Source organism: Leptonotus elevatus, chromosome 4, assembly GCF_054856555.1.
Source record: "Leptonotus elevatus isolate MCC_2025b chromosome 4, RoL_Lele_1.0, whole genome shotgun sequence".
NCBI lineage: Eukaryota > Metazoa > Chordata > Actinopteri > Syngnathiformes > Syngnathidae > Leptonotus > Leptonotus elevatus.
In genome coordinates this window covers 12,571,989-12,585,701 of record NC_141242.1, presented here as the reverse complement: position 1 = coordinate 12,585,701, position 13,713 = coordinate 12,571,989, and the positions used below count along the sequence as shown (strand labels likewise).

Genomic DNA, 13,713 nt, shown 5'->3' with positions numbered 1-13,713 from the left:
GTTTATTAAGAAGGTGGCATATGGTTGGCTTTCAATTTGGGTTCCTTTCCATTCGTATGGAAGACGTACCCAGAAATTGTTTGGGGTTTATTAGAGCTGACGAACAAGATTTAAAAACCTTGCTCAATTTGAAAGGCTATGTGGTGTTTGTCTGAGGTAAGGCGTTAATTATGAAGGTACGGTTGGCTTTCAATTTGAGTTTCATTCCACTGAAAGTACCCAGAAATTGACTGGGGTTTAGCACCTATTTAACTAACATAATCCAATGCCTTTATTCAATGAGTTTGAGAGTATCAGGTTCTTATTTGGAGTAAGGTCTTTACTAAGGTGGGAGGGGATCAATTTTGTTATCGTTAATCAAAATGAACTACTGTAAGTCATTAAAATTGAAAATCATTTTCATTAACAAAATAAACTAAAAATAAAATTGAAAGCTGCATAAAAATAATGGTGGCCATGCAAAATACTGACACCTTGGGCATTTTCACTTAGGGGTATACGCACTTTTGTTGCCATGGGTTTCGCTATTGGCGTCTGTATTTATAGTTATTTTGAGGCAATGTTACATTACAGCATTATATAAACTGTACACTGTCATTTCTTCAGTGTTGTCCCGAGAAAATACATAATTATATAATTATGGGCTAGAGCTTAGCATTTTGCATCTGTAAGGGTGATGCATTGAGCAAGAGTTAGGGGGTGGGGTGTAAGGGATGAGGGGGGGGGGGGGCGCAGTTGTTGAGCACACCCCTGCTGATGCGTTTTCAAGTAGCTGTCAGGGCAACAGTGCAGAGCTGGACCTCGGGGATGGGCGTCATGGAGAAAGCCCTCAGGCTACACAAACCGCCCCCCCCCCGCCCCCCGCCCTCACCCCAGCGCTAGGTGATACAAAATTATCCCAACATTAGCACTCCTCCCCCACGTGCCATCTCATATCGAGGGAAAAAAACAAACACAGGAGCCACGCCCAGCACAGCCTCCCCTCCCCCCCCGCGGTCCACATTTGTATTAACTGTGCAACTGTGCTTCAAACCCGTCCAAGGTGCAAACATCACAAGAGCATCCTTTCTGCTGTTTTTCAAGCCTCCTCTGTAGTTGCATCTCCAGGTGTGTGCGTGTGTGAGCGCGCGTGTGTCTCCGACGGCATTCACTCTGAAGTGCTGCAGAAGGGAAGAGACACATTTCTAATAAAGAGAGCCCAGTGTGTGTGTTTTGCAAACCCTCCATTCTTCCACTCCTACGAGGAAGACAAAAAATGTGATTGGAAAAGATCATTTGATAGGAATGTTGTGGCTAGTTTTTCTTTTCTTTTTTTCTTTTAGCTAAATTTTATAGTAAGGTATAGTGAATGCTTTTAAAACAGTGCGTGATGTCCTCTATCTTGCAGCAAGTCCACATTGACACTCCCCTAATGCTTTTTAATTGTTTTGGAACGGAGCCACAGCCATAATAGAGCACTGTGTAGTCATTTTCTTTTGCCTTGTTTCAATATATTTTGTTGCCTGCCTTGCTAAATTCCCAAATGCAAACTTCAACACAGCTAATCCAAAAAAAAAAGAGAAAAAGAACAATTGTAGGAAGGAAATGAATTCCCTTCAATTTGCTCCATTTTTTTTTCTTACTAGGAGCTGCTGTCGGCCACAGCTCACACTCACGCGCAGACTCACTAATGATACCCCACCAGGCCCAGCCTCTTAAAGTAATTGTTTCTGTGTTCAAATATTTTAGTTTTGAAATGTTTATCGGTATTTATAGTGTGTGGGAGGGGTTTTTAGAGGTGCAAAAATCCATTAATCGACGACTAATCAATTATCAAATGAATCAACAACTATTTTGATAGTCGTTGTAAGACTCTTTTTTTTAAACTTTGAATTTTCAAAAGTTCAGCCTCTAAGCAGTAAATATTCTCTGATTACTTAAATCCTCCATGAAATCAGACTGACTGTCTTTGTAAATAATCAAATTAAGAAACACCTGCTTTTACTTTTTTAAAAAAAATATTAAAAAAAAATTTTTTTTACTACTGAATCATACCCAATATGTGTTGGTGCATTTTTTTGCACTTTCAATTTGAAGTGCTGTTTTTTTTAACAAAGGGATGGAAATGAATGAATTAATGACTTTTGAATCCAATTGATCTATTTATAATCATATTAATCAATTATTAAAATAATTGTGAGTTGAAGCCTTATAGTCTGTTCACATGACAGACTATCTATAGCGTGCGGGTCTGGAACGCATCTCCGTTGATGTATACTGTACTAGAATTTGGGCAGATCTGATTGGCTACTTTGCACTTTATGCAAAATCGGTGATTGTTTGAATTGTCATAATTGCCCGAGCGATTAATGTCATTGATCCGAGCAAACACAATCTTGTTCACTCAAGGGTATTTTTTTCTCAAATTTTTTCCAATATTTTCCATTATTATTATTATTTTTTTTTTTTTGCCATTCATGGGCCATGCCAATCCAAATCCCTTAGTGGGGTTCAACTATACAGTAACTAAACAAGTTGTTTAAAAAGATAGGTCCAACTTCTGATCGGATCAGTGATCTTAGTTTTTATTATTATTATTATTATTATTATTTGCTGATCGGGGATCGGCTCCAAAATCCTGATTGTTTACAGCCTAAATTATACACAGTTTGCAGTGGCTCTGCTCTGTACGGCAGCAATTCATTCTTACTTGAGTGTTGCTGGTTCAAATCCTATTCTCTAGTCACCGCTGCCCCCTTGGCTCTTTGCTTGGCTGCTCCACACAAGTTACCCAAGCTTTCTAAACTGCTAGGTGACCTTATGCCCGCCCCTCTGAGGTCAAAGTCTGTTTAGCCGGCCGCCCTGCGAGGCGAGCCTAATCATGCATTCCGGTGACCGCTGTGCGGCGGCATTATTTCCGTCCTCCCGGGGCAGTCGTGCAGCTGGGCCGGCCCGGCGCCGCGTTGAGCTTTGCGTGCGATGCGTGTGTGAATGTCAAGCAAGGCGGTCATTGATGAGGAAGGCGACGGCGAGGATTGAGGAGGAATCGCTGGCCAAAGCAATCCTGGAGGTGCCCTTGGCTGTGTTTATCGTGTTTGTTCCAGGAGAGTGGAGGCACGGCGGGGCAAGTCGGCCCGTCAAATGCAGATTGGTTCGGAGTGTGTGCGTGCTTATATCTTCCAGTATAGGAGCTCTGGGCTAGCCCCCATCTCTGCCCACACCTGCATGCGCGTTGACGCAAATGAAGGGTTCGGAGCTGACTGCGGGTGAAGTAGTTGATCATTACTCTATAATCCCTCTGGAGAGATGTTCTCTCGCCAAACCCTCCTACTCACATCCTCGTCTTTCGCTCGGGCCGACACATAAAACACGTTGTCGGAAATAAACGCTGTTATTTTTAGACTGGATGGCATTACACAATAAAGACTCATCATAGTAATGCGTTCTCCGCTGCCGTTTGGATCGTTGTGTTTTCCCTGACCCCTCTTGGCCTCTTTAAGTGCATCTTGCGGCTTGCTGACGTGAAATGGATGCAGTGCGCACTGCCCAAGTGAAAGCTTTGAAATAGTGGGAACTGTAAAGTCGGTCTTTAAAATGGACGGTGATCAACAGGACTGCGCAGAAGTCCTCAGACACCATTAAAACTTGACTTTCAGTAAAGTGCAATCAACCCCCACCAGTTTGGGATTCACCAATTTCATTTATACTGTGTTTGCAATGATTTAAATAAAATCAAAATGTTATGTACAACATATAAATATATAGAATATAAATCTAAAATATAAATATGTATAACAGAAAAATTGGTACTGCATTACATCCTGAACCGAATCGTAAATCAATCAAATCGTGATTTGAATCGAATCAAATCTGGTCTGAATCGACACGCAGCCCTATTTATTAATATTATTTTATACATATCATACATCATCGTACATAGGGATGTAACGATATCCAAACATCACGATATGATAATTATCACAATATTTGTGTGTGTGTGTGGTATGATACTGTGTAAAAACTAACGATATTGCATAATAAATAAATTAATTCATAAACTTACATTTAATTTGAAAAAGTTTATATTGGGGGGAAAAAGCGTTTTTGTACTCTTGTGCTCATATTGGCTCAGTGGCACAAAATTTCGTGGTCTCGGTAGTTCACACTGTTGTGCCAAAAGTAAAGTTTTTCTTGACGGAAATCTTGAAAAATATTTGCTAGTATGACTAAAACCGCTGCAGTGGGCAGGCCAAAAATTAAAGTGCACTAATAAACTAACCACCAGAGGGTGCTAGAACTGCACAAATGGAATATACAACCTTATCGTCTTAACAGATGTGCTGCTTTTAATATTGTGACACGATGACAACGATATTGCAGCAATTGAATATCGCGATATTGTCGTCATGGTTACATCCCTAATCGAATGTCTAACTATCTGATTTTGGTATGCCCACCTGCTGCTGTGAATTCCGTATAAAAGTTGGATCATTGCTGGCTCTATCATTATTGGCAATTTGACAGGCTTTTTACGATGTGTGATAGAAAGCAAATGTCTCTCATGGCCAGCGCCAGGTCTGAAACATTAACATGCTTGTTAGCAGGCTACGTCCTGGTCCGTTATCCTCTTTATCCCAAACTAACTTTTGTATGGAATGACAATTATCTTCATCTGGTTACCAGATGTCGTTGACCAGAAATGAAACTTTGTGTTGCCCCGTTTGTAACAAAAAAAGCTTCTTCTTGGGGGGAAAAAAAGCTACGCGGGATTCTCTTCTCCTCTCTTTAGTACAAAGCTCCTGCGCTGTAAATAGCGATAGAGGCGGAAAGCATGTGTGAGAACGGGATTGTTGCAAAGCCCAGTGTATCTGGACTCTCAAGCTGTGCTGCGGGGCAGGCACCTGTTCGAAATGCAAAATGTGCGCGCTTGCGTCTGGCGCAGTGTTGCCAATGCGCTTCTGTGAGGATGCGGCGATGCTAGGACGAAAATAAGACCACGTCGGATAGTGTGAGATGAGAAGAGTAGCAGAGGGATGGAAATTGCTTCCTGAGTGTAACCATTAGAGCACTATGAAGACGTACGATTAGGTCGGATATCAAAGTCTCTCCCGCTTAGCGTGAGCCCGAGACTATGGGTTAGCTGGTAGAAGCTTGTCTATGCTGACCAGATTTTCAAAATGAAAAACTGGGACGCGACAATTTGAGCTGAAAATCAAATATGCACTTTTGTTGCGAGTGGGAGGTTATTAGTTTAGCTAAAGCTTAATGCTGTCTTGGTTGGTTGTCAGTTCAACAGCGCTAAACAACCAAATGCACTCACCAATATCCAAACTTTTTTTGCACGGTCCTGGCAGCTATTGGAAGCTGGCTGTGCCGTTCAACTTGGCGCCGGTCCCGCATTGGAAACATGCCGCCAGAAAAGCTCAGCTTGTGTTGGCAAATACAGCAGGAAGTCCATATTTGGGCATAAGAGGTAAGATCTAAACAGGACTTGTTCGCAACCACCGGAGTATGACGTCATAGGAAGTCCATATTTGGGTGCAAGGGGCGGGACCGGAAGTATGCCGTCATATGAAACGTGCCCATATTTGGGTGCAAGGGGTGGGACCGGAAGTGCCATCATGCTCTGGCAAGATGCCAAAAGAGGCGAGAGGGGGCAGGACTTAGACCTGACGTGAAGGGACGGGACCGGAAGTGACGTCATCAATCAAATAATTTTGCCAAGGTGGATATCAGAACTCCCTCGCGGCAGTAAGACTACATTTCCCATGATTCTTAAACACGAAAGCAGGAAGTAGTTATCGTTCTGTTGTGACGAAACTCGCCTGCTACTGATTAGATGTGGAAACGCAAACACAAATTTTGAAGGAATTTACCATTTAAATTCCCTTTGATCTTATTTATCATATGAATTAATATGACAACTGTGTGATTGACAGACACATGGCAATAAAAATGGGACGCCGGATGTAGGGCTACTCGATTAAGAAGAAAATATTAATCACAAATCATCTTCATGATTTCAATCATTGAAATCACGATTAGGACCATTTATTTTCTGGTACAAAACATGAAAATGTTTAAACATAAAAGAAATTTTAAGACAAATGAATTTATTTGAAACACTATAATTATGTAAGTTATATAAATTTAAACAACTCAAACATAGTATTAACTCATTCACTCCCACCAATTTTCACTGAAGCAACCCCATTCACTCCAGGCTGTTTTACTGGATTTTGACAGATTTTGCAAAGCCCACAGAATATAATGTTCTATTGCTATAAAAACATTGAACCTACCAAAAGAAAGATTAGAGTCTCTTCTTTCATTAGGAAAAAAGTATATTTGTATCTGTTTCCTTTTTGCAGCATTTAGCATTAGAATATAGCTAAGTTTAATCATTATTCACAAATCTGTTTAAATCACTGGGGAAATGAGCTTGTTGCAACATCCCTGGCTGATCTCTTATACTCTGCTGCCACCTGCTGGCTGTTTTTGTAATAACTTCCATTGCTTTAAGGTTTCTCATCAGTTCAGAGACTGCATCAAAGCCTTCTAGCATAAAAAACATAAAAACGTATAAATACGTTTTTTGAGACCAAGGTAATATTTCAAATAGAATGTATTTATACGTTTTGGGGAGCAAATGAGTTCATAATCTTTTGTTTTTGTTTACGATTATGCCGATTCTGTAATTGGGGAGTTTAATGATTGAAATTTCGATGAATTGCACTGCCCTAATAATTCCGTAATATTGGGACCAAATAATAGGGTTGGCGAAATCCGCCGTGATGTGGAACCCAAGACCCAAAAACGGGACTGTCCCAGTCAAATCAAGACGCTTGCCGCAATAGCCTGTACTGTAAACAAAACACATTTAAATCGTACTGGAAATGGTAATTTCCAAGCGGTGATATTGCTCCACAGGAGGGTTGTAAAGAGCAGGTGGCTGCTCCGCTTAAGCTCCTGCCAATAGATAAACAATCCTGTCCTCAGTAGTATACATAAAGACGGATGAGGCTCCTCTTCATCATTCCTTGTCAGGCCTGCAAAATGATTTTGAGATTGGATCACTGAAGAGGAGCCAAAACCCAATCACAAAAGGTCATTTATGTAGAACAGCACATCCTCCCATCCGTTTTCTGTAGCGCTTGTCTCGTTCAGGGTCGAAGGCCTGGCTGACTCGGAGAAAGGCAAACCGCATCCTGGACCGGTCGCCAGTCCATCACAGGACAACAGAGATGAGCTCATTGATTGGGATGAGCTTTGTGAACCACCGCATTAAATTACCAATTACGTCCTCTGACGATCATCCATTAGCTTATGATTCTGGGCGTGTTGCCCGGATACGGCTGCGCGGGTTCAATGACTTCCCCTTTCATGTATTTCTTTATGAGTGTGTTGTAAGCGTCATCCATTCCTTCGTTTCACTCTCATCACTCCAACCCAATGAAAAATGTCTCCACCCGTTGACCCCGTTCGCCCCCCCCCCCCGCTTCATTCTCAACCTGCTGATGAGAGTCTTCCGCTCATAGATCAAAGGCTCGTGGCTGCCAAGCTGGGGCGCCGCCCAATATGTGCGGTTGCCCCCCTGTCTCCTCCCCACTTGCCTCATCAACCTTCACACCGCGCGGACCCGCCCTGACACCTGCTCCCGCTGCGCTCGTTCCTCTAATGTCAGCGTCGTCGAGGTTTGCTAACCACTCGGTTTGGTGACACGCTAAACCGACCATATTGTCTCACTCGATCTGACCGTCCCGCGCGGCTCGGAAAGCGCTTTAAACCGCTGAAGCGCGGGCTGGGCCCAAAGATATCGACAGAAAGTATTTCTCATCAATTTTCCAGATTAGCGCGAATAGCGGTCATTTGCATTTAGCTTTTAAGCGGGATCTGTTGACGCAGCAGATTATTGCCAGGCCAAACTCCTGTTACAGTAACCGGACCATCTGTCCTATCTTAGCCAATGACACTGGAATGACACTGCGCTGGAAATATGAATACATAAAACCGTGGCCCAGAAGTAAAGTTTGTTTTTTCTGGGCTAATCAGTTGATGGGCTGTGAACTTGTTCCTCCTTGTAAGCTTTCTTGTTACATCAGAACATGTACACAGTCAATTCTATAGAGTAAATTTGACTTTTTTTTTTAGAGTGGGACCAAATAGACTCAGTTTTAAAGTAATATTTATACTTTTAAGAGATAAAGAAAAAAAAAATAGAATAAATAAAAGGCACTCAAGGGTTGAGGAACAAACATTCTTCAAGTGTTTATTTTACTTTCTTCCAAGTGTAAATATTAGCCTACTCTAAAATTTAGTCTATTTGGTCCCAGAATTTACTGTGTACTTAAACACTACCTGATTTGCTCATATTCTTAATGGATCGGATTGAGGTTGGATCGCTTTCTCACGGCAGCAAAATTGTGCGAGATGATCTTTTGGGATGAAGTGATTTGTTCTGCAACCAATTTCGGCAGTATAGTTTTCCTGGCTCCTGGATTTGATCGAGCTACTCACTAAAACGAAATGGGGTATTAACCTAAATCTAAAACCATTTCACTGTAATGCTAACTAATTGGAATTAATAAATGTTTAATTGATTGAGATAGAATCGGTTTTCCTTTTCAGAACCATAAATAATTAATCATCGTCAAAATTATTTTAACATATATTTTCCCAATAATTCATGAGAAAAATATCATTTTAAAGGCCTAAATGTTTTTTGTATGTATGTATATATATATATATATTTGTATCTTGCTGTTTTCTTGAAATTTACTGTTCACAGAAATTCAAAAGTAATTTTCTACCTTTACAAAAGAACTGATTTATTGCATTTTAAGACAATGTACCATATTTAGAATTTATATTTACAATTATTGAACTACGACTATGAAAATAGTATTTTCATTTTATTCTTGCTGATGCCAATTTTTGTGTGTAACACTGCCATGATTATAGTTTCTTTCATGAACAAAAATAAACAAAACATTTGAGCAGTTTCTGCCTCCGCACAATTCTAATTTGTGGAGTTTTTAATCTTGTCCTTGATATGTAAGAAGAATTGATGTGCCATGAATATATGTAAATTAGTTGATATTGGATTATATCGGGGGGGGGGGGTAGGGTAGTGAATGGAAATTTTATAAAATTGAACTGTTGTGAATCAAAATCAAATCGTATTCAGGAAACGAGTATCAATACCTCATAGCAATGATCGGCCCATTCATTGACGACACTGCTTTTTGTTGACAGAGACTCTGCATGCATGTATAATAAAATATAAAGCATTATTGTGAAGAACTATGGTGTGTTGCGGGCCCAACTCTAACTAACAACCAGTGATGAAAACACAAGCCATGCGGAGATGAAATGAGCGTGTTGTCGTTGTATGGGACATGACAAACGGCTTCCGGTATTTGGTGTGTTTCTGCTTCTTATCCAACTGCCGTCTTTCACCATCTGCAAATAAAGCTTCCACGCGAGCTTCCTGGAGCGGCCAAGAGTGCCGTGGCATCTTTGCATGCATCACGTGGCTGGAAGCGAAGCCGCTGACGTGATGGCTTCTGAGAAACGTCATCATTTATTGATGTCTCCATTAAAGTAGCATAGAAGTCGGAATAGATTTGGAGAAGCAGAACAGGACGCGCTGGTGGGAATTTGCAGCCTGCGATCTTCACTGTACTGAAAAGGACGACCTGTCCGCACATGACCCACGACCCCGTTGACTTCTTCTTCTCCTCAACCACTTTGCCAAGAACAATTTGTTTATTCACGCGCATCAAGTATTTACTCAAGCTGTGACACTTAAAAAAAAAAAATACTAATATGAATTCATAAATGGAAAATTAATGTGAATAATCCCCAACTGGTTTTAAAAAAAAATTACTAATATTTTTTTTGAAACCAGTTGGGGATTATTCACATTGATTTTCCATTTATGAATTCATATTCTTCCTCAGTCACAATCAAGAGCGTGTCAAATATTCATAGCTAGTGAAATCCTCACACAAATGCCTTCGATGGCATATTTCCCCGAAAGACGTCAAGCCATTTCACATATATTTGATCAACGCTTTGTTACGTGTCATAAGCGATGAGATAATTTCCATAATTACGTTCTTCTTTTGGTTAAATAATGAATGAAGGGCATTAAGTTTGAATACAGTCGCAGCTGCAGAAAGTTTCTATTGTCATTTGACGCTTTCCGTGCGGGGTCGCGCGAGATCATGTGACCGCTTGCATCATTGAAGGAAAATAGTTCGTTACGAGGCGCAAATGAACAATCAGGCGCGGTATTTTGTACTCTGCTGAGTAAAAGAAAATTGCTTGTCATGAGGTGAAAATCTCACAAATAATGTGTGCTGCATCAAATTATTTTTTATTTTATTTTTGAATGAAATCTTTTCTGGTAAGAGATGGGAAGTTTGAGTGACGGACTGGAGCAGTGTCATGAGTGTTTGGCAAAGGAAATGACAAGTCAACTAATTGGCAAAGGGAACTAATCTGTTGCAATGTTTTCTGTTTTTTTTTTTGGTGTATATTGTTTAATAGCTCCTACGAGATCAAGGGTGGCCAGCCAAGCAAAGGCAGAAACGAGTGTTTCATACATTTTAGGATACAATCGTATCTACTTTTCTGCCTGACCTGTCAAAAGTTCAGTCTCGCTTCCTGGTTGATGTTTACACAGTACACTGAAGTGCTGCTGAAATTTTGAAACGTTTTGTAACATCACAGTGCCGCAGTTCGAGAACAAAGTCCTCTTCGGGGTTGGGGAATCCAGGTCCAGAAAACCTGCAACCGATTGGCAGGGGCAGAGACGAGCTCATTTACTTGCCAGTTGAGTGGAAGCACCTGTGGCTAAAGCCAAAGTGTTGCAGGGTTTTTCTTTTCTGGACCTGGATTCCCCAAACCTGGTCCTCTTGCCGCGCTAAGCCGCACCATGGTCCCTGCACCCTCAGCCATACAAAATGAATGGAGTTGACAACACTCTAAAAACTGTTGGGTCAAAAGTAACCCAATTATGAATCAAAAATGGACCGATCCACTTAATGGATCAATTTGACCCAATTTTCTGGGTTGTTAACTTGTTTTATACAAAATGACCCATTTTTTGACCCAAAGTTCAAATCAAATCAAATCAAACTTTATTTATATAGTACATTTCATACATAAAAATGCAACTCAATGTGCTGAACAATTAAAACATCCATAGTACAAAAACAAAAACAAAAAACACCCCTCCGTCCAACATTCCCATGATCATACCCACAAACACACAAAAATGTTGGAGGTGAGACTCTAAAAACAGTTGGGTCAAAAGTAACCCAATTATGAATCAAAATTAGACCGATCCACTTGATGGGTCAATTTGACCCAATTTTCTAGGTTGTTTTATAACAAATGGCCCAAAGTTGGGTTAAATTAATCTGATCCAACTTTATGAATTGTTTTAAAAGACCCTTTAAAAAACAAAAAAATTGTGTGTGTGTGTGTGTGTGTGGGGGGGGGGGGGGGGTTCACAACAACCCAGAGAGTTGACTCAAATTGACCCAAGTAGGTGATCTGATCCAATTAACTTTTTTTTTTAAAGATAAAATGACCCACTTTCTGACTCAAAGTTGGGTCAAATTGACCCAAGTAAGGGATCGGTCTATTTTTAATCCATAGTTGGGTTATTTTTGAGCCAACTGTTTTTAGAATGTTGCTTCTGTTAAAGGAATTACACCACAGTATTTTAAGCCCTTCCACAGTTTGCTATAGGCATATAATGATTAAATATAACCTTTGACACTATGGCCATGTGATTTTTAATGAAATTTTAGGTGTTTTGCTGGTTAGTTTTCTAATACGGAAGTCAAACGCCCGGTTCAGTAAAACCCCGCCTCTCCCCGTGTGCTTGATGCGCGCCCGGCGAGCTGGCTGCAGTCTGCTGTTGTCAGGGTTGGGAAGGTTACTTTTAAAATGGAATCCATTACAGTTACAAGTTACCAGCTAAAAAATGTAGTTAATAACGTAATCCAAGTACCATAATATTAAAGTAATGTAACTGGATTACTTTTGGATTACTCCAATATTGAGTATGCTCATGAAGACAAAATGAAAATAAAATCCTAGTGTAATTAAAAAGCATGTAGGCTATTGATTGATTGATTGATTGATTGATTGATTGATTGATTTATTGATTAAAGGCCATTTGCTGTTTTCGAACTGTCACTGAAAGCAACCACACCTCACAGTTAGATAGATAGATAGATAGATAGATAGATAGATAGATAGATAGATAGATAGATAGATAGATAGATAGATAGATAGATAGATAGATAGATAGATAGATAGATAGATAGATAGATAGATAGATAGATAGATAGATAGATAGATAGATAGATAGATAGATTAGCCGTGTATATGTTGTGTATGATGTTTAAATATTGAATTGGTGGGAGGAAGATTTGGAAGGTGTAACTCACATTATGCTTGTAGGCTAGCGGGCTAGCTAGCAAGAAGCTACAGCACGTAGCATGCCGCCGGACTCTCAGCTCAAACTTTCGCTCTGAGTAAGTTCCAGTGAATACCGGTCGCCATTTCCTCCTCCCGTCCGTGAAGCTTTTTCAAACTGCCCGCGTGTGGAGGACACGACTGGTTGGTCCGTTCGTTCCCGCCTCCCCGACATGTAGCAACGGTTCCACTCGCGCGGGCGTGAACGTGCTCTCTCTCTCGCTCTGTCTCTCTCTCTCTTGCGCCCCCTTTCGCACTCTCTCTCATCGCAGAAATTGTAATCCCTCGAAGTAATCCCATTTTTAATAAATGTACCTGTAATCTAATAACATGATTTTTCCTGTAACTGTAATGGAATACTGTTACATTCTTTTTGCAATCTGATTACGTAGCGGCGGTACATGTATTCCGTTACTCCCCAAGCCTGGCTGTTGTTAGAAAATAGAAAATGGATCCATGAACGCTTGCGTTATGATTTTAAAGCCTTGTGTATTTTAACTTTGCAGGGAACTTTAAACAAGATGTCATGTTGTTTTTGTTTTGTAACTTAGGTTCTTCCAGGGAAGTGAAAGCTGCCACTGAGGTCTCGGACCAAATCGTCCGCAAGCTGAGAGGCAAGAACGAGTTCAGCGTGCTGGCGACCCTCAAACAAGAGCGCCTCAACTCGGGGGTCATCCTGTCCATTCACCAGTCGGAAAACAGGTCGCCATTCTCAATCTGTGTAAAAATGTTGTGCTGTTTATGGTAGTAACTTGTCAAATGGAATAGCGACAAAAACACCGCTGACACAATGATGAGTCAGCACAATCACTTCTATATTGATTGAAGCTTTAATATCTTCATTTGCCAGTCCTTTTTTCGATGTTTTACAAGGCAGGCGGGTAAACAGAACAAATCATCCCGTACGCTAATGTATTATTCACAGTCCATCAACGAGCCAAACAAGGAGCCCGCAATCGTGCACGGAAAACTGATGAGACCTTAACCGCAGTTAGTGGCCCGATGTTTCCCATTAGTTTGAACGAGCTGAGCCGTTGGATGATCACAACAGCCATCCGGCATGATGCCCTGAATGAACAGTTCGTACATTAAAGTCAGTCCTGAGAAGCAAGAGCTCGCCTGGATGTTAATGACCTTCTTCGCCACTGATTAGCCTTCCCGGGAAAATTTGCATGCAACGAGGCAGCACGGTTTCTCTTGAATGCGTGGCGGTGACTAATTTGGTTTCATTCGCGC

General features: G+C 40.9%; 1 protein-coding gene across 1 annotated transcript in view; it reads left to right on the top strand.

The window, feature by feature from the left end:
• The window catches only part of nell2a (neural EGFL like 2a), a 104,181-nt gene that overhangs the window by 3,739 nt on the left and 86,729 nt on the right, over positions 1 to 13,713 (top strand). The window contains exon 3 of the mRNA XM_086073729.1: positions 13,029 to 13,179. Coding sequence (XP_085929855.1) covers positions 13,029 to 13,179 — 151 coding nt within the window. The remainder of the gene's footprint in view (positions 1 to 13,028; positions 13,180 to 13,713) is intronic.